This window comes from Myxine glutinosa, chromosome 8 (assembly GCF_964187855.1).
Source record: "Myxine glutinosa chromosome 8, kmMyxGlut1.1, whole genome shotgun sequence".
In the NCBI taxonomy this organism is placed as follows: Eukaryota; Metazoa; Chordata; class Myxini; order Myxiniformes; family Myxinidae; genus Myxine; species Myxine glutinosa.
The window spans coordinates 26,702,694-26,721,862 of record NC_136268.1 but is presented as its reverse complement, the minus strand read 5'-3'; the positions used below and the strand labels follow the sequence as shown (position 1 = coordinate 26,721,862).

At 40.3% G+C, this 19,169-nt stretch overlaps 2 protein-coding genes across 2 annotated transcripts in view; one reads left to right on the top strand and one right to left on the bottom strand.

Annotated features, from left to right (window-relative positions):
• Positions 1–1,403, bottom strand: part of RAPSN (receptor associated protein of the synapse) — a 43,771-nt gene extending 42,368 nt beyond the window's left edge. The window contains exon 1 of the mRNA XM_068124152.2: positions 347–1,403. Coding sequence (XP_067980253.1) covers positions 347–1,036 — 690 coding nt within the window. The 5' untranslated portion in view covers positions 1,037–1,403. The remainder of the gene's footprint in view (positions 1–346) is intronic.
• Positions 1,404–12,311: 10,908 nt separating this feature from the next.
• LOC137433090 (uncharacterized) overlaps positions 12,312–19,169 on the top strand; it is a 163,959-nt gene continuing 157,101 nt past the window's right edge. Inside the window, exons 1-3 of the mRNA XM_068125545.2 lie at positions 12,312–12,577; positions 14,913–15,235; positions 15,363–15,454. Coding sequence (XP_067981646.2) covers positions 12,481–12,577; positions 14,913–15,235; positions 15,363–15,454 — 512 coding nt within the window. The 5' untranslated portion in view covers positions 12,312–12,480. The remainder of the gene's footprint in view (positions 12,578–14,912; positions 15,236–15,362; positions 15,455–19,169) is intronic.

Genomic DNA, 19,169 nt, shown 5'->3' with positions numbered 1-19,169 from the left:
TTTTAAAAATCACACTTCAAGAGTAACCATAAGATATATCTGGAAGGGGATGAATATGCGGTGCTGTGTCCAAGTTACCTGCATGGGATACTCTGCATGAGGTACGAGCCAAAAGGTAGGGTATTTCAAATAGGGAACCTTGTGTAAGGTTGGAAATTTTGATTCTACAAGAAATGTGACATCATTTTTACAAACAACCATCGACTCCAAAAATTGTATTTCACCCATGGCTACAAAATGTCTGACTTGGTATCGCAGTTGTATATGCAGGCAATCTAAGCCACCATCATTAGCTTTAATATAATAAGCGTTGTTCATTAAAGAGTTGCAGACAAAGAAAACGCACCTCACAGCTCTCCATCGCCTCGGTCCATCGTGCCAGACAACGGTACCCGACGGCCATGTGGTACTGACTCATGGCACGGTACTTGAGGCTCCAGTTCTGTCCATAATCAGCAACCAGCTGAGCCGCTTTTCGAGGAAAAAAAAGCGCTTTCTCAAAGTCCTTGAGCTGTACATAGAAGGAGCCAAAACTACAACAAACCCGGCACTCAAGCATTTTGTCATCGTTGAGATGTGCGTATCGAAGGGCCCTCTCAAAGCTTTCCAGGGACTTCTGAAAAGAGCTCAAGCCGAGGTCTGCGTTCCCTAAGCTGAGATACACCTGCCCATTGAGATGAAACCCTACGGAAGTGTCCTGCAATTCAAGACTACACCTGCAATAGGAAATGGCTTTGTGGAAGTCGCACAGTTTCTCGTTGCTCCGGGCCAGGTTCAAGTATGCTTCTGCCAGGTGGTCCCTGTCATTGATCTCTCGTGCAGCATCGATCTGCATTACGGAGTAGCGAAGCATGTCACGGTACTTGCCCATTTCGGAGTGCGCAGTGATGAGACAACCTAGGACGCGAAACTTGCTGCTCATGTCAGTGCTCTTGTTCAGAACCTGGAGCCACAATTCCAGTGCTTTCTGCGTTTCATTCCCCTGGTAGAGCTTGAGACCTTTTTCCATTTGCTGCTTTGTCTGGTCCTGTCCCATGATGTGCAATATGACGTCCTAGTGTCCCTCACTCATTACCATTCTTCAAAGCTTCCTGACAAAGGCGAAGTAATATGAGCCGTCTTCGTGACCACAACGTGATCAGACCACGACTGACGACTACGTTGTTTTGCTTTGGACATATCGCGAAAACTTCGAGCAAACAAAAGGGGGAAATGACATCAAACTTGCCACGACGTCCTAACAAATGAGCTAGACACAAGGCACAAGAACTTGGACGATGGCATGGACTATTGTGTCCATGATGCAGTGACCCGAACCACAAAGCACGCCAGAAGAATGAGCAAGACGGCGCTTAGCGGCCTCGGCTGAGTTCCGATTACCAACAGCTGTTGCTGTCCATCGTAGGGCGGACCTAACAACCCTCAACCCCACACCCGCCCCTTCCCCTCCATCCACCCTCACCAACCAACCCCTGTGGCTTTTTAGCTAAATACAGTAGCTCGACGTCTCATAGTCTGTTGCCTCTGTCTGTGTGTCTCTCACTTTTCCAATTTCTACGTTTATATCTGTGGCGTGCAGTGGACTCGAAGAAAGACTTGCCTGGTGCGAAAAACGAATAGTATAGCACCTCCCGCAGAGTCATGGTAGAAACAGTATATAAGCATTAGCAGTTTCATACTGCAGGTATGAAAGTAAGGTTTTCCTTTTTTGCGAAACAGACAATACAACGTCTGCCTCATTTGCTGGAATTATTTCATTTTTTTTAAGCTCAGGGTTCCGGCGATAGCTCGTCTACCCCTCATGTAGGACACCGTGGGATCTTTAACGCCCACCAACGAATGTCGACAGTGGGACGCCCAGTCTAACGTCCATCCGACAGATGGCACAGGCGATGCCTCACCTTGCCTGTAAGACAACAGGATGACTGTTTATAGCCGGGCCGAGATTCCAACCCAGGTTAGACAGCTCCAAGCTGAGTATGCATACCTCTAGGCCATTCTGCCCGCCCATCCGCTGGAACGATATGGTGTTTTCAACATGACCGATCACTTCATTATGGATCTGTGATGCAGATTGATCTTGAACTGTAATTGGGCTGAAGGTGTTAGCTGAAGAACAATTTGTGCGATTGGTGCATGGTATTTGGTGGAAAGAAATGAGAAGGTGCTGCTGGGTACTGGAACAAATCTGTAACCTGCTGTGGACATCTTTGATGGAACTGAAGGCAATATCTCAAGCCGGGTGTCCTTTGTTTGTCTGTCTGCTTGTTAGCCGATGTCCTTTGTTGGCAGGATATCTGAAAAAGTTATGGACAGATTCGGACGAAACCTGGTTGTACATATTCTGTGTGAAGCAAGGACGAATTCCTTCAATTTTGGTGAAGATACGGATCCGGATACTTTAATTTTAAGTGATTCTTCACCATTGAGACAGATAGGCCAAAACTATGTATAGCACTGTATTTCAAAAGGATGTGGACGGATTCGGACAAAAACTTGGTAGACGGGTTGGATGTGCAACAAGGGCAAATTTATTCGATATTTGTGAAGTTCCAGATACAATAATTTTATTATTCTCTTCCGATTCGACCTTGGTTCAGGTCCGGATCCAGATCCGGCCTATCAGTGGGATACAAAACATCAACTATTCAGCCTGGTGGAGGTGCGCGCTCTACCGAATGCCGTTATAGTTATTTCTGTGGTTCTGTTCCTTCTTCATAAAACTCATCAAACTGCTACAAAATGGCTTGTCTGGACTGTATTTGAATTGTGTTGAGAAGACCTGATCTTTTTTTTTTTCTCTCTGCAGCTCGATTTTAGAAATCAGCCTGACAGCTGGTAGTTAGTGCAGCTGCGTTTTTCTGACATACTTTGAATCTCTCGACGACGATGTCCCAAATTAGTTTGAGGTTCATGTCGTCGAACCGTGTTGAGGAGCCAGTCGTGTGGAGCCACAAAAAATACCAGACAAGCCTCTAACATTGAAACATCTGAATGATTGAAAGTAAGGTCACCACTAAAGCCATACACACAGACACAGATATCACACACACATCACACCGAGCGGTTTGTAATCATGTGTTGGTTCAGCGTGTACACATATAATGTGCCACGAGTGGAGCTATGTCCAAACAGCAAGGTGCAGCCTTGAACTATCCAAGGAGGATGTAACTTAGACGGTGTTTAACATCGTCACGTTTAATAATCATATTTATTACCCTGATCGCTATAGACTGAGCACGTCATACATATGATTGCATGATAATGAAGGGTTTTAAGGGCAAAGTACATGGTTAAGGTTTTGAGAAGGTATATTCTAGTTTTGTTTGCTTGTGTTACTGTTGTGTAAGTATGTACAGGTAAATGTGGCACAGGTAAGGGGACTTGAAAACATTACGAAACTGGAGAGTTCATAGAACACGATGCTCTGCGCCGTGTTTAAGTATATAAAGGAGGGCCTTGCAGTTTGCGGGGTTTACATATACTTACATCCTTGATAATCCCCATGAACCGCAAATCGGCAAACTTAGGGGGTAATGGGGAAAATAGGGTTTGCGACTTCAACTTTAAAATTTGTCCAAACTGCACCCATAACAAACATGTTTGTGCATTGTTTTGTGCTACTTATTTTATTTAATAACAGTGTTATTATGAACGTTAAATAAAGTTTATTTTAGTGAGTTATTGTTATTATTTTGTATGCAGCCTGTGACTGCTGGTTGCATCATTGCTCGGAGCACAGCTGTGCTGCTGATGCAGTGCCACCTGTTACGAGTAAGCTGATACTCATTTTGCCAACCTCGGAAGGATGACAGCCTGAGGCAACCCACCTTTTGTGATGTAACAACATGCTCAAACTCAAATCTTTGTCAGCAGGTAATTTTAGAGGGTAATTCTAAAATCTAAAGGGTAATTCGAAAGGGTAATTCTAAAGGGTAATTCTAAAGGGTAATTCTAAAGGGTAATTCTAAAGGGTAATTTTAAAGGGTAATTCTAAAGGGTAATTCTAAAGGGTAAGTCTAAAGGGTAATTCTAAAATCTAAAGGGTAATTCGAAAGGGTAATTCTAAAGGAAAATTCTAAAGGGTAATTCTAAAGGGTAAGTCTAAAGGGTAATTCTAAAATCTAAAGGGTAATTCGAAAGGGTAATTCTAAAGGAAAATTCTAAAGGGTAATTCTAAAGGGTAATTTTAAAGGGTAATTCTGAAGGGTAATTCGAAAGGGTAATTATAAATGAAAATTCTAAAGGGTAATTCTAAAGGGTAATTTTAAAGGGTAATTCTAAAGGGTAATTCGAAAGGGTAATTCTAAAGGGTAATTCTGAAGGGTAATTCTAAAGGGTAATTCTAAAGGGTAATTCTAAAGGGTAATTCTAAAGGGTAATTATAATGGGTAATTCTAGAGGGTAATTCTAGATCTAGAGGGTAATTCTAAAGGGTAATTCTAAAGGGTAATTAAAATGGGTAATTCTAAAGGGTAATTCTAAAGGGTAATTATAATGGGTAATTCTAGAGGGTAATTCTCGATCTAGAGGGTAATTCTAGAGGTTAATTCTAAAGGGTAATTCTAATGTATAATTCTAAAGTGTAATTCTAAAGGGTAATTCTAGAGGGTAATTCTAAAGGGTAATTCTAAAGGGTAATTCTAAAGGGTAATTCTAAAGGGTAATTCTAAAGGGTAATTCTAAAGGGTAATTATAATGGGTATTTCTAGAGGGTAATTCTAGAGGGTAATTATAAAAGGTAATTCTAGAGGGTAATTCTAAAGGGTAATTCTAAAGGGTAATTATAATGGGTAATTCTAAAAGGTGATTCTAATGGGTAATTCTAGAGGGTAATTCTAGAGGGTAATTCTCGAGGGTAATTCTCAAGGGTAATTCTAAAGGGTGATTCTAAAGGGTGATTCTAATGGGTAATTCTAGAGGGTAATTCTAGAGGGTAATTCTAGAGGGTAATTCTGAAGGGTAATTCTAAAGGGTATTTCTAAAGGGTAATTCTAATGGGTAATTCTAATGGGTAATTCTAGAGGGTAATTCTAGATCTAGAGGGTAATTCTAGAGGGTAATTATAAAAGGTAATTCTGGAGGGTAATTCTGAAGGGTAATTCTAAAGGGGAAGTCGAAAGGGTAATTCTAGAGGGTAATTCTATAGGGTAATTCTAGAGGGTAATTCTAGAGGGTAATCCTAAAGGGTAATTCTAAAGGGTAATTCTAGAGGGTAATTCTAGAGGGTAATTATAAAGGGTAATTCTAGAGGGTAATTCTAGAGGTTAATTCTAGAGGGTAATTCTAAAGGGTAATTATAATGGGTAATTATAGAGGGTAATTCTAAAGGGTGATTCTAATGGGTAATTTTAGAGGGTAATTCTAAAGGGTAATTCTAAAGGGTAATTCTAAAGGGTAATTCTAAAGGGTAATTCTAAAGGGTAATTATAATGGGTAATTCTAGAGGGTAATTCTAGATCTAGAGGGTAATTCTAGAGGGTAATTATAAAAGGTAATTCTGGAGGGTAATTCTAAAGGGTAAGTCTAAAGGGTAATTCCAGAGGGTAATTCTAGAGGGTAATCCTAAAGGGTAATTCTAAAGGGTAATTCTAAAGGGTAATTCTAAAGGGTAATTCGAGAGGGTAATTCGAGAGGGTAATTATAAAGGGTAATTCTAGAGGGTAATTCTAGAGGTTAATTCTCGAGGTTAATTCTAGAGGGTAATTCTAACGGGTAATTCTAACGGGTAATTCTAACGGGTAATTCTAACGGGTAATTCTAACCGGTAATTCTAACCGGTAATTCTAAAGGGTAATTCTAAAGGGTAATTCTAAAGGGTAATTCTAAAGGGTAATTATAATGGGTAATTCTAGAGGGTAATTCTAGATCTAGAGGGTAATTCTAGAGGGTAATTCTAATGTATAATTCTAAAGTGTAATTCTAAAGGGTAATTATAATGGGTAATTCTAGAGGGTAATTCTAGATCTAGAGGGTAATTCTGGAGGGTAATTCTGGAGGGTAATTCTGGAGGGTAATTCTAAAGGGTAAGTCTAAAGGGTAATTCTAGAGGGTAATTCTGGAGGGTAATTCTAAAGGGTAATTCCAAAGGGTAATTCGAGAGGGTAATTCTAGAGGGTAATTATAAAGGGTAATTCTAGAGGGTAATTCTAGAGGTTAATTCTCGAGGGTAATTCTCGAGGGTAATTCTAGAGGGTAATTCTAGAGGGTAATTCTAACGGGTAATTCTAACGGGTAATTCTAACGGGTAATTCTAACGGGTAATTCTAAAGGGTAATTCTAAAGGGTAATTCTATTGGGTAATTCTATTGGGTAATTATAATGGGTAATTCTAAATCTAGAGGGTAATTCTAGAGGGTAATTCTAAAGGGTAATTCTTATGTATAATTCTAAAATGTAATTCGAAAGGGGAATTCTAAAGGGTAATTCTAGAGGGTAATTCTAGAGGGTAATTCTAGAGGGTAATTCTAGAGGGTAATTCTAGAGGGTAATTATAAAAGGTAATTCTGGAGGGTAATTCTAAAGGGTAATTCTAAAGGGTAATTCTAAAGGGTAAGTCTAGAGGGTAATTCTAGAGGTTAATTCTAGAGGGTAATTCCAGAGGGTAATTCTAGAGGGTAATTCTAGAGGGTAATTCTAGAGGGTAATTCTAGAGGGTAATTCTAGAGGGTAATCCTAAAGGTTAATTCTAAAGGGTAATTCTAAAGGGTAATTCTAGAGGGTAATTATAAAGGGTAATTCTAGAGGGTAATTCTAGAGGTTAATTCTAGAGGGTAATTCCAGAGGGTAATTCTAGAGGGTAATTCTAGAGGGTAATTCTAGAGGGTAATTCTAGAGGGTAATTCTAGAGGGTAATTCTAGAGGGTAATTCTAGAGGGTAATTCTAGAGGGTAATTCTAATGGGTAATTCTAACGGGTAATTCTAATGGGTAATTCTAACGGGTAATTCTAACGGGTAATTATAATGGTTAATTCTAGAGGGTAATTCTAGATCTCGAGGGTAATTCTAGAGGGTAATTCTAAAGGGTAATTCTAATGTATAATTCTAAAGTGTAATTCTAAAGGGTAATTCTAAAGTGTAATTCGAAAGTGTAATTCTAAAGTGTAATTCTAAAGTGTAATTCTAAAGTGTAATTATAAAGGGTAATTCTAAAGGGTAATTCTAAAGGGTAATTCTAAAGGGTAATTCTAAAGGGTAATTATAATGGGTAATTCTAAAGGGTAATTCTAGAGGGTAATTATAAAAGGTAATTCTAGAGGGTAATTCTAAAGGGTCATTATAAAGGGTCATTATAAAGGGTAATTCTAAAGGGTAATTCTAAAGGGTAATTCTAGAGGGTAATTCTAAAGGGTAATTCTAAAGGGTAATTATAATGGGTAATTCTAGAGGGTAATTCTAGATCTCGAGGGTAATTCGAAAGGGTAATTCTAGAGGGTAATTCTAAAGGGTAATTCTAAAGGGTAATTCTCAAGGGTAATTCTAAAGGGTAATTATTATGGGTAATTCTAAAGGGTAATTCTAAAAGGTAATTCTAAAGGGTAATTCTGAAGGGTAATTCTAGAAGGTAATTCTAAAGGGTAATTCTAAAGGGTAATTCTAAAGGGTAATTATAATGGGTAATTATAATGGGTAATTCTTGAGGGTAATTCTCGATCTAGAGTGTAATTCTCGAGGGTAATTCTAAAGGGTAATTCTAATGTATAATTCTAAAGTGTAATTCTAAAGTGTAATTCTAAAGTGTAATTCTAAAGGGTAATTCTAGAGGGTAATTCTAAAGGGTAATTCTAAAGGGTAATTCTTATGTGTAATTCTAAAGGGTAATTCTAAAGGGTAATTCTAAAGGGTAATTATAATGGGTAATTCTAGAGGGTAATTCTAAAGGGTAATTCTAGAGGGTAATTATAAAAGGTAATTCTCGAGGGTAATTCTAAAGGGTAATTCTAAAGGGTAATTATAATGGGTAATTTTAGAGGGTAATTCTAAAGGGTAATTATAATGGGTAATTCTAGAGGTTAATTCTAGATCTAAGGGTAATTCTAGAGGGTAATTATAAAAGGTAATTCTGGAGGGTAATTCTAAAGGGTAAGTCTAAAGGGTAATTCTAGAGGGTAATTCCAGAGGGTAATTCCAGAGGGTAATTCTTGAGGGTAATCCTAAAGGGTAATTCTAAAGGGTAATTCTAAAGGATAATTCTAAAAGGTAATTCTAGAGGGTAATTCTAGACGGTAATTCTAGTGGGTAATTCTAAAGGGTAATTATAATGGGTAATTCTATTGGGTAATTATAATGGGTAATTCTAATGGGTAATTCTAATGGGTAATTCCAAAGGGTAATTCTTGAGGGTAATTCTGAAGGGTAATTTTGGAGGTAATTCTAAAGGGTAATTCTAAAGGGTAATTCTGAAGGGTAATTCTAAAGGGTAATTCTAGAGGGTAATTCTAGAGGGTAATTCTAAAGGGTAATTATAATGGGTAATTCTAGAGGGTAATTCTGAAGGATAATTCTAAAGGGTAATTCTAGAGGGTAATTCTAGAGGGTAATTCTAGAGGGTAATTCTAAAGGGTAATTCTAAAGGGTAATTCTAAAGGGTAATTATAATGGGTAATTCTAGAGGGTAATTCTAGAGGGTAATTATAAAAAGTAATTCTCAAGGGTAATTTAAATGGGTAATTCTAGAGGGTAATTCTAGAGGGTAAATCTAGAGGGTAATTCTAGAGGGTTTTAAAGAGTAATTTTAATGGGTAATTCTAAAGGGTAATTCTAAAGGGTAATTCTAGAGGGTAATTCTAGAGGGTAATTCTAGAGGGTTTTAAAGGGTAATTTTAATGGGTAATTCTAGAGGGTAATTATAAAAGGTAATTCTCGAGGGTAATTCTAAAGGGTAATTCTAGAGGGTAATAATTCTAAAGGGTAATTCTAGAGGGTAATTCTCGAGGGTAATTATAAAAGGTAATTCTCGAGGGTAATTATAAAAGGTAATTCTCGAGGGTAATTCTAAAGGGTAATTCTAAAGGGTAATGCTCGAGGGTTCTAAAGGGTAATTATAATGGGTGATTCTTGAGGGCAATTATAAAAGGTAATTCCAGAGGGTTCTAAAGGGTAATTATAATGGGTGATTCTCGAGGGCAATTATAAAAGGTAATTCTAGAGGGTTCTAAAGGGTAATTATAATGGGTGATTCTAGAGGGTAATTATAAAAGGTAATTCTAGAGAGTAATTTTAAAGGGTAATTCTGGTGGGTTCTAAAGGATAATTCTAAAGGGTAATTCTAGAGGGTAATTCTAGAGGATAATTCTCGAGGGTAATTCTAGAGGGTAATTCTAGAGGGTTCTAAAGGGTAATTATAATGGGTGATTCTAGAGGGCAATTATAAAAGTTAATTCCTGAGGGTTCTATCGGGTAATTATAATGGGTGATTCTAGAATCTAGAGGGCAATTATAAAAGGTAATTCTAGAGGGTTCTAAAGGGTAATTATAATGGGTGATTCTAGAGGGTAATTATAAAAGGTAATTCTCGAGGGTAATTCTAAAGGGTAATTCTAAAGGGTAATTCTAGAGGGTTCTAAAGGGTAATTATAATGGGTGATTCTAGAGGGCATTTATAAAAGTTAATTCCTGAGGGTTCTATCGGGTAATTATAATGGGTGATTCTAGAATCTAGAGGGCAATTATAAAAGGTAATTCTAGAGGGTTCTAAAGGGTAATTATAATGGGTGATTCTAGAGGGTAATTATAAAAGGTAATTCTCGAGGGTAATTCTAAAGGGTAATTCTAAAGGGTAATTCTAGAGGGTTCTAAAGGGTAATTATAATGGGTGATTCTAGAGGGCATTTATAAAAGTTAATTCCTGAGGGTTCTATCGGGTAATTATAATGGGTGATTCTAGAGGGTAATTATAAAAGGTAATTCTCGAGGGTAATTCTAAAGGATAATTCTAAAGGGTAATTCTAGAGGGTTCTAAAGGGTAATTATAATGGGCGATTCTAGAGGGCATTTATAAAAGTTAATTCCTGAGGGTTCTATCGGGTAATTATAATGGGTGATTCTAGAATCTAGAGGGCAATTATAAAAGGTAATTCTAGAGGGTTCTAAAGGGTAATTATAATGGGTGATTCTAGAGGGTAATTATAAAAGGTAATTCTAGAGAGTAATTTTAAAGGGTAATTCTGGTGGGTTCTAAAGGGTAATTCTAAAGGATTTTGTTCGTTTCTCGGCATTGCCTATTTCATCCTAAAAATCTCAAACTGATCCACTTCCTTTGGACATGGGTGAGATTTTTTGGATCCAATGAGCATGATTTCTGAGTTACTATTTTGAGTCTATTGCTTTAATAAAAATAAAAATAAATGAAATTGGCCTGATTTGTCAGTAGGTACTTTACTTTAACATATCACAGTACATGGAAAGTCTGATCTGTAAATATATAGCTGTTGGCATGTGTTATCACCTTTACTTTTATTGGGTTTTTTTGGAGAATATCTCGACATTTATGGGATAAATGTCGAAACGAATGAAGTGTATACAGTATGTGTCACCTGCAGGATAACGATGGGAAGAGATTTACAAGGAAGTTCATAGATGATGGACAATTCAACACAGTATATGGGATTCCAGCCTCATGGGACGTGCACTCAGGTGGGAATACCAAACAGGTTGTTGCTTCCATTGAATAGTTTGTCAAAAACAACTTGTCGAATGGGGGTTTTATGCGTTGTACTGCCCGGAATAAAATCCACACCCCTGATTGTCGACCAGCATTATTTTATCAGCTGTGATATTAACAAAATCAACTTGATTTCATATGTTTGTGTCTGGTACCATGTACTATGACCTTCATTTAACCCATGAAGACATTGAATCAATGATATTCTGCATGACATCCTGATCCAGGTTTTGCTGAATATGGAGAAGATTTTGTTGCAGCTCTTGCATATTACTAAACAGATCCAGGTCAGGTTTTTCATCATTCGTGATCCAGGATGTTCCCAGACCTATTCAATGGCGTTAATGTCAGGCCTCTGAAGTGTCCATGCAGGAAGCTGCAGCCCATTCCTTATCTTCCAGGCAGAGGTGGTTCTTCCTGCAGTAATTGTGTTCCAAACCTGAAAAATGCCTTTGGATTCGAGAAACCCTCTTACCACTTGGAAGATTGGAGTAATGGGAGTATGCAGCAACATTTTGCGTTTATGAAACAATGGGAAAATTATTTTAGGGGTAAAGGAAGTGTTTCTGGAATGATGGCCATAGGCAAAACAGAAAGGAGTAGCAAGATTTGTAGTGCGAATGGAGGAGGAAATTACAGCTTTTTTAGGTTGGAGAAAGGTGGAGAGGAGAGAAAAAGGAGGAACTGCAATTGAAAACATAATTGATAAGGGCAGGAAGGGAAAAGTAAAAAATAAAAATTCTGGTCATCATCAATAACATCCACAATTCTTGTATGGATCTGTCCTTTCTTTTCTCCTTTTTTGCTTCTCTTCCTCTGACTGACGTCTGATTTCTTCAAGGTGTTGGCATCATTCCCAAACTTTCAGCTTCCACTGGGCGATTAATGGCAACTGTTTCCCAGGTGTTGGTGTTGATATTACATTTCTTCATGGTGGCTTTGAGGACGTCTTGAAACAGTTTCTTCTGCCTGCCTGTCGTCCGCCGCCCTTCTCTGAGCTGGGAGAAGAGAACCTGCTTTAGAAGGCCTGACTCAAGCTTCAGAACAAATGTCCAGCTACGTGACTACCAGAAACGCCTCATCGTGGTGGTTATACTCCCTACTACAAGTCGGGGGCTAGATTTTCCCCATTCATCCCTGCTGCCCAGATTTGTCAGAGCAGCACGGTCACGGCCAGAGTGAAAGCAAAGAAAGCCATAAAGGACGTAGACCCTGAGCTGACATGGTTGAATGTTGTATGGGTGGTTACCATGGGGTTTTACAGGGTCTTGCAATCTAAAACATGTGAGTGGCACTTTATAGGGGTCCATTTACCTCTTCGCTCATGGAATAATTGATTGATTGTTCAGCAATACGTAGTTGGGAGCTCCTCGGTGGCTTTTATCAGGCAGGGTAACACCTTTAACAAGCATGGTTATGGCCTTATGGCACTGTGTGCCCATAAACAACAAACAAGACAACATTCCTGTGACCACCATGGGTGGTACCCTTTTCCTGGTTCCAAATTCTGAGATTGCAGGGGATAAAAAAAATGCACCTCGGACCAAGGTCCACTCAGACGTATTTTATGGAGGTGCTACGTGGTCCCTTTGGAACCGGTAAATGTCTCGCAATGCCTTATAAAGGTATTCCCCTCCCATCCTTCATAGGTACCTTGGTATCCTCGACCTGATTATAAAGTGCATGTTGGAAAGGGTTATTTGGCAAACACCAGGGGATCATCCCCTGTATCAATCTCTGTAAGTACAATTATTGCGAGGAATACTCAAAAAGGTCTTCGTTCCTTCTGCGTCCACCGTGCGCTACACGGGCTCCGATGACGATCCTGGACCTTTCGGGTGCGCCCAGCGCGTTTCTCCACTACCTATGCGTGGTACTTGTGCTTGGTAGCACGGCTCGCAGCGCCTCTCCCAGTGAGTGCAGCATCACACTCTCACACAGTTTTGCACTCGTGCACACCAACGCACCCTCACAGCACTAACACACCCTACGAAGAATTATGCTCACATGCTCACCCACTCATGCATGCACACTCAGGCTCACCCACTCACACACACTCAGGCTCACCAGCTCACGTGCACTCATGCTCACCCACTCACACACACTCAGGCTCACATGTCCCACTCACACGCTCTCAGGCTCACCCACTCATGTGTACTCAGGCTCACTCACTCGCACGCACTCAGGCTCACATACCCCACTCACGTGCACCCAGGCTCACACACTCACGTGCACTCAGGCTCACCCACTCATGCACACTCAGGCTCACCCACTCACATGCACTTGGGCTCACCAACTCACACGTACTCATGCTCACCCACTCACCTGCACTCACACTTATGCTTGTTCCTCGTGTCCGTACAAATATCCAGACCCAGATCCAGACCTTGAGAATCTGTTTAAACGTTTTTTCGTCATGTATATTATTTAAAGTTTTTAATCATGTTAATTGTTATTTGGCTGATAGGATTACCTAGACTAGAGGTACGCGCACTCACCTCTAAGTTGTCTAGCCACGGTTTGAATCCCGACTCGGCTATAAACTGGTATTCCTGGTGTTTCACAGACAGGATGATTTCACAGACAGAGTGTGCTGTCCTGGTTCACTGTTTCACAATGATGTCATCATTATTATTTTTTTCTCCACCAATTTATCCCTAGATGATGCTCAAGAAATTTAATCTTGATCGGGTGAAGTTTTGTACTTGTCGAATTATGATGTCATAATGGAGGCACATATGACATCATTAACATATTTTATTCCCCATGGAGAGTTCTTTGCAATGAGCGATGTCTCAATTTTTTTGATGCGGTGCTTTCGGAGATATCGAGGTAAAACATTTTTCGGTTTTTCCAAGATGGCGCCCATACCACGTTACCTATGACGTCATAATTATCATTTAAAAATTCTACAGGTGGAGTTGCACCTATGCTGGAAATTTCCTGTCAATCGGACCAAAATGCAATACCCTCTCTCCTGCGAGGGTAACAAGTACAGATACATTCAAAGTACACCACACCCACCCCTAACCACCTTTAGAGGCCATTTTTCCCCGCAAAGCGGGGGTTGGCCTTTTTCGGGAACCATGGTTGTTGTTGTTTTTTTGGTCCCCTTTTTGAAGCAATGTTTTACGGCCGGATGCCCTTCCTGACGCCAACCCTTTTTGCCGCCTTTAACGACAAACAGGGAATTACCAGTGAACTGGTACTCAATTAGCCGACCTCGGAAGGATGACAGGCTGAGTCAACCCCCCTGGCGTTAATTCAGCGATCGACCGGGATTCAAACCCAGGATCCTAGGATCCTAAGCCGGCACCCTAGCCGCTAGCCCAACACCAGGGTGTATCCCTAATATATATTAGCCGGCACCCTAGCCGCTAGCCCAACACCTACCCCTAATAAATAAATATCCTTCAGCATGGCACGCGGCAGCTCATAGAGACTGTATTGGGTGGGAGACATATACAATAATTGATTGATTAATTGCATAATTAAAATCAATAAATAATGATCATAAAATATTTTCTTAATCAATTGGCTAATAGCATACCTAAACCACCAGTGCTTCATCCAAAGCTGTAACTTTTTGAAAATTAATCAAATGTCATTAATTGAAAAAATCAAATAATTAATGATTAATCAATAAATAATTAATCGATTAATTGATTAATCAATAAATGAAAAACACCCTTTACAGTCAAATCACTTGGTCATTGTCGTGTCCAAATATCAGCTTCTTAGCTCAAAAGGTGCCTGAGATATTGCCCAGGGGAGAAAGTAAATATATAAGCAATTAATGAATCGATAATAATTAAGTAATTAATCAAGTAATTGATGAATCAAGAAATAAAAAATGCCTTTTTTTTGCCAAAGCACGTGTGCACTATTGTGGCCAAATTTCAGTTCCGTACCTCAAAGGCCCGGAGATATTGCCTGGACAAAGAAAAAAGAAAACAAACAAGAAAACGGAGTGAAAACTGAGTACTGCCTTTCGGCATGCGTCAGTGCTGAGCCCCCTTCAGTGACCGTCGATGACGTCATGCATTGCCTGGAAATGGAATAGGAAAGGAGTGGTGCACAATAAAATAACAGAATAGTATCGAGGATAAATAGTATCGGTATGGGAATAGTATCGAGGAAATATAGTATCGAGGATAAAAAGTATGTTGTATTTCATAACTTGGGATGTGAACACCTGCAGTGAATGCATCTAGTTTTATATTTACACATATGCATCGTGTGTTCCAGGCTGCACAGGTGTGCGCATGGACTTACAAGTCCTGCTGGAGGTGACGCAAGAGACGAGCGTGGTAACCTTGGAGTCTGTAAAAGGCTTCTTGGCCTCTTTTCTCCACCATCTCGATCTCCCATCCAACTCTTCCCGCGTGGGCATCATTCATTACGATTCGGAACCTCACATCCTTACCCACCTTGGGGAGGTCCAGCGTGCCGATCTCCTCGATGACCTTTTGTACGTGATGAACAGCCATAGCAGTGGCCGCATGACCGGGCAAGCTCTTCAGTTCGTGGCCAAAAATGGTTTCAAGCAGTCAACCATGGGCCAGCCAAAGGTATCGTCCCAACCGTGGTTCCGCTATGTGGCTGTGTATGAGCAACATATGGGATTTGAACGTTAGTTTGTCCATATCAGTTCACATTTAAAAGCAACATTCTGCGTCATGTCTGTACTCTCTGCAGGTTGTCCTTCTGATGACACAATCAGTTTCTGATGACGAAATTCAACCAAATGTGTTCGGCAACAACATTTACCCCATGGCTGTCGGAGTCGGGTAAGGATCATGAAGAGATGCGTGATTGATTTTTTTGAACCTGATGCCCATCTCGCTGCATAAGCAGTTGTCATTAACGCGAAATGAAGGGTTTATTGTCATTAACGAGAAATATTACATAAATCAAGGTCAAGGTCATGTAAAATCGTCAATTGCCATTCAGGATTCACCAAAAATCATAACGATCGATGTTGTCGTTTTGACATGTCAATGGTTTTCATGACAACAATTGCACCCCATTACAATCAAATGGGATTTTTTTGTGATTTTACTATTGCCAAACCTCAGGAATTAAAAATAATATCAGATAGAAACGTCCGTAACTTTTTTTATGTGTGTGCGTAGGATATGTGTGTAAAATATGGTTAAAATTAGTGAAAGGTCAATGCCATCCAAAACATGCAAAACACAATATTAGGCGGCATTGAGTAAATGTATCAATCAAATTTATTGTGCATAACATCCTATCATGTAAAACACTTGATAGGTCAAATTTTCAAATTGCTGTTTCTATGGCAACTCTTCTTTATTTGCATTTCACATGTATTGTGCAAAGCACATCTTTGATGTTTGTTTGTTTGTTTTACGTCTATGCACTCCTAAACCGCTGGACGGAATAAGTTGAAAGTTGGTGGATGTACTTGGGGATTTTCCTCGGGAGGGTTTTAGGAGGCAAAAAAAGAAAAGAGAATCATCGTCCCCCATTGTTGAGGGTGTGTGAGAATGGGTAAATGGTTCATGGTGGGTAAATGTGTATGGTATTGTGTCACATGGTGGAAGCCATTATAAGTCAAAATAACATATGCCAGAGACATCATAAAAGTTGGGGAATTAACACGTTCGTAAAGGTGGGTTCTTTGCTAATCTGATCCTGAACTTGATCCCCTGGGAGCCACCATGATCCAAAATCGAAAAATCCAAGACCGAGCAATCTTGCGGACCGTCGAGTAGAAGGGCTGTATCGGGTTTCAGATCAATTGGTTGGTAAATAAGGGACGAGTAGGGATCCGAAGTTTCAGGGAGTAGGGTTGACCCCCCAAAATAGGAATTTGCTTTTTTCTCAGAAACTACACACACGATTTCGATGAAACTTGACCACAACCTTCATCACCCGTGATGTACCGAAATTTGTTCATAGTACTAAGAAAATCGAAGTCTGAGGCGGGTCTACGGGGGGTCAAAGTGGGTCCAGCTTTGACCCCCCAAAATAGGAATTTGCTTTTTTCTCAGAAACTACACACACGATTTCGATGAAACTTGACCACAACCGTCACCACCCGTGATGCACCAAAGTTTGTTCGCGGCATTCAAAAAATCTGTCCCATTAAGGGTCTACAGAGGGGGGGGGGCGTTGCCCCCCAAGATAGGTATTTGCTTTCTTCTCAGAAACTACACATACAATTTCGATGAAACTTCACCACAACCTTCATCACACCCGTGATGTACCAAAGTTTGTTCACGGCATTCAAAAAATCTGTCCCTTTAGGGGTCTACAGAGGGGGGGGGGGGGGGCGTTGCCCCCAAAAATAGGTATTTGCTTTCTTCTCAGAAACTACACATACACTCATACAGTTTCGATGAAACTTCACCACAACCTTCATCACACCCGTGATGTACCAAAGTTTGTTCACGGCAATAAAAAAAATCTGCCCCTTTGGAGTTGCCTTCCCAAAATAGGTACTTTCTTCTTTCTTTGTTTAAAGTGTTATGATTATGTTAGTATGATTCTACATGCTGCGCTGTCTTCTAGCAACCATTGAAATTGGTTTAAAATACCTTTAGTCAGTGTAGTATACTGTTTATTCTACCAGGTGAGTGCCAGGGTTATTGCCCCTATGTTTCAGATTTTTCCAATACCCTTTAACTTAACATATTCAACTGAAACTTGGTACATGGTTTTATTATGATAATTTACAGAACAAGTTGGAGTTTCAGGGTGTTTCATCAATTGTTCACAGAGTTATGCTTTTTTTGTACTAAAATATTTTTCTTACTAGTGAGGTACAGGTGGGAGGCCAGAAGCAAACAGACAATGCAGAAACGGCGAATGCTAAAGCATGAAACCAATAAATTTCACATTCCTGTGGCACCTTCAGTCACACGTCAGACATGGACAGCAAGTTCGTGTAGGACTTCCATGAAGAAACGTACCCGTACGCAAACAAACGGGTACGTTCACGTATAGAAACATCGATCATGGGACCGTGGCGAATCTGCATATGGCGATCCGCGAATTTCACGTTTAGAAGGTAGAAACCATCACAGAATTTCGTCATTCACTTGAACTCGATATCTCTTTTTTCATTCCAAACAGCATAACTCCAATCACAAATTAAATAGCATTAATATAAAAAATAAACTTTTAACAACATTGTTAATGTTTCCTTCATTGTAAAGACTACCAAGTCAACAGTTGTAAGGATTTTGAGCCGATAGGTGTTACGGCCCTGGCAAGATCGATTGAGACGGCGATCTGTTAGCTTATACACCGCCCAAATAGCTATGTGGAATTCTCTCATGTAGAGATTAAACCCACGTTGTTTGAACTTTGGCCGAGGTCATTATTTACTTTTAATGATGTTTATATACGAATCAAAAAGAAGATAATTGGTTTTGGGTCGTCCTTTCTGCATATCTCATGGGATTGTGAGTTGGAGAGACGCCCGTGATGGCGGGGAGGGGGTTGACATTCTCTCAAGCAGGGATTCAACCCATGTCCTTATAAAAGGTCTTTGTCCGAGGTCATTATTTTTCACTGTGTTTTCATTCGTTAGGTTTTTTTTTTTTTTTTTGTATACAAGATCAAGGCTCGTGAAAGAGCGAACATTAATCACACAGAAAGACAAACCGACACATAAAACATATAACATGGGGAGCGGTAGACAAGATGGGGCAAGAGGGGGAGGAACACAAACACAACATCTGAGAGCAGGGACATCGAGAGATCTGTGGGAGGGAGAGGGCTTTGGGGGGAAGGGGGGGAGGCATGGGAAGGGGGGGGTGGGAGAGGTATAAAACATATGGACACTGCCGGGACTTCCAGGAAAGAAGTTGGAATTTCAAACAAGGTGGATCTGGGGTGAATTAGTGGGGGTAGAAAAGATCAAGGTTTTGGATGGGGAAAGATAAGAGATGGTGGTGAACCGCTGTTTAAAGACCTGGAGGGAGGAGTGGGATTGAAGGGAGTGTGGGAGTTTGTTCCAGAGGCGGGAGAAAAGAGGAATGAAAGAGTGAAGGTGAGCAGAGAGCCGAGATTTCGGCAGTTTAACCATCAGAGGGTTGCTGGCAGATCTTGTGCGACCTGTAGGAATATTTGGGGGACAAAGCACAGAGAGAGCTGGGGGAGCAAGGCCGGAGAGGAGTCGGTAGAAGACAGAAAGACCACCTTACCTGTCTGCGGTGAGTGAGTGAAAGGCCCTCGGAGATAGCTTCATCACGGGAGATTCCAATGATTCTGAAAGCTTTGGTTTCAACAGCGTGAAGCCGAGCTAGGTGTGAGGCAGGAGCACCGGCCCATAGGTGAGAACAGTATTCCATTGAGCTGCGGATGAAAGCCTTGTATGTGGTGAGGAGCTCAGGTGTGCCGAGGAAGGACTTCGCACGACGGAGGATGCCCAGTCTGCGACTGGCTTTGGAGGCCAGCTTGGAAATGTGGTTTTCCCAAGAAAGATCATGGCAGATAGTGAGACCCAAAAGCTTGAGCGACAGAACTTCT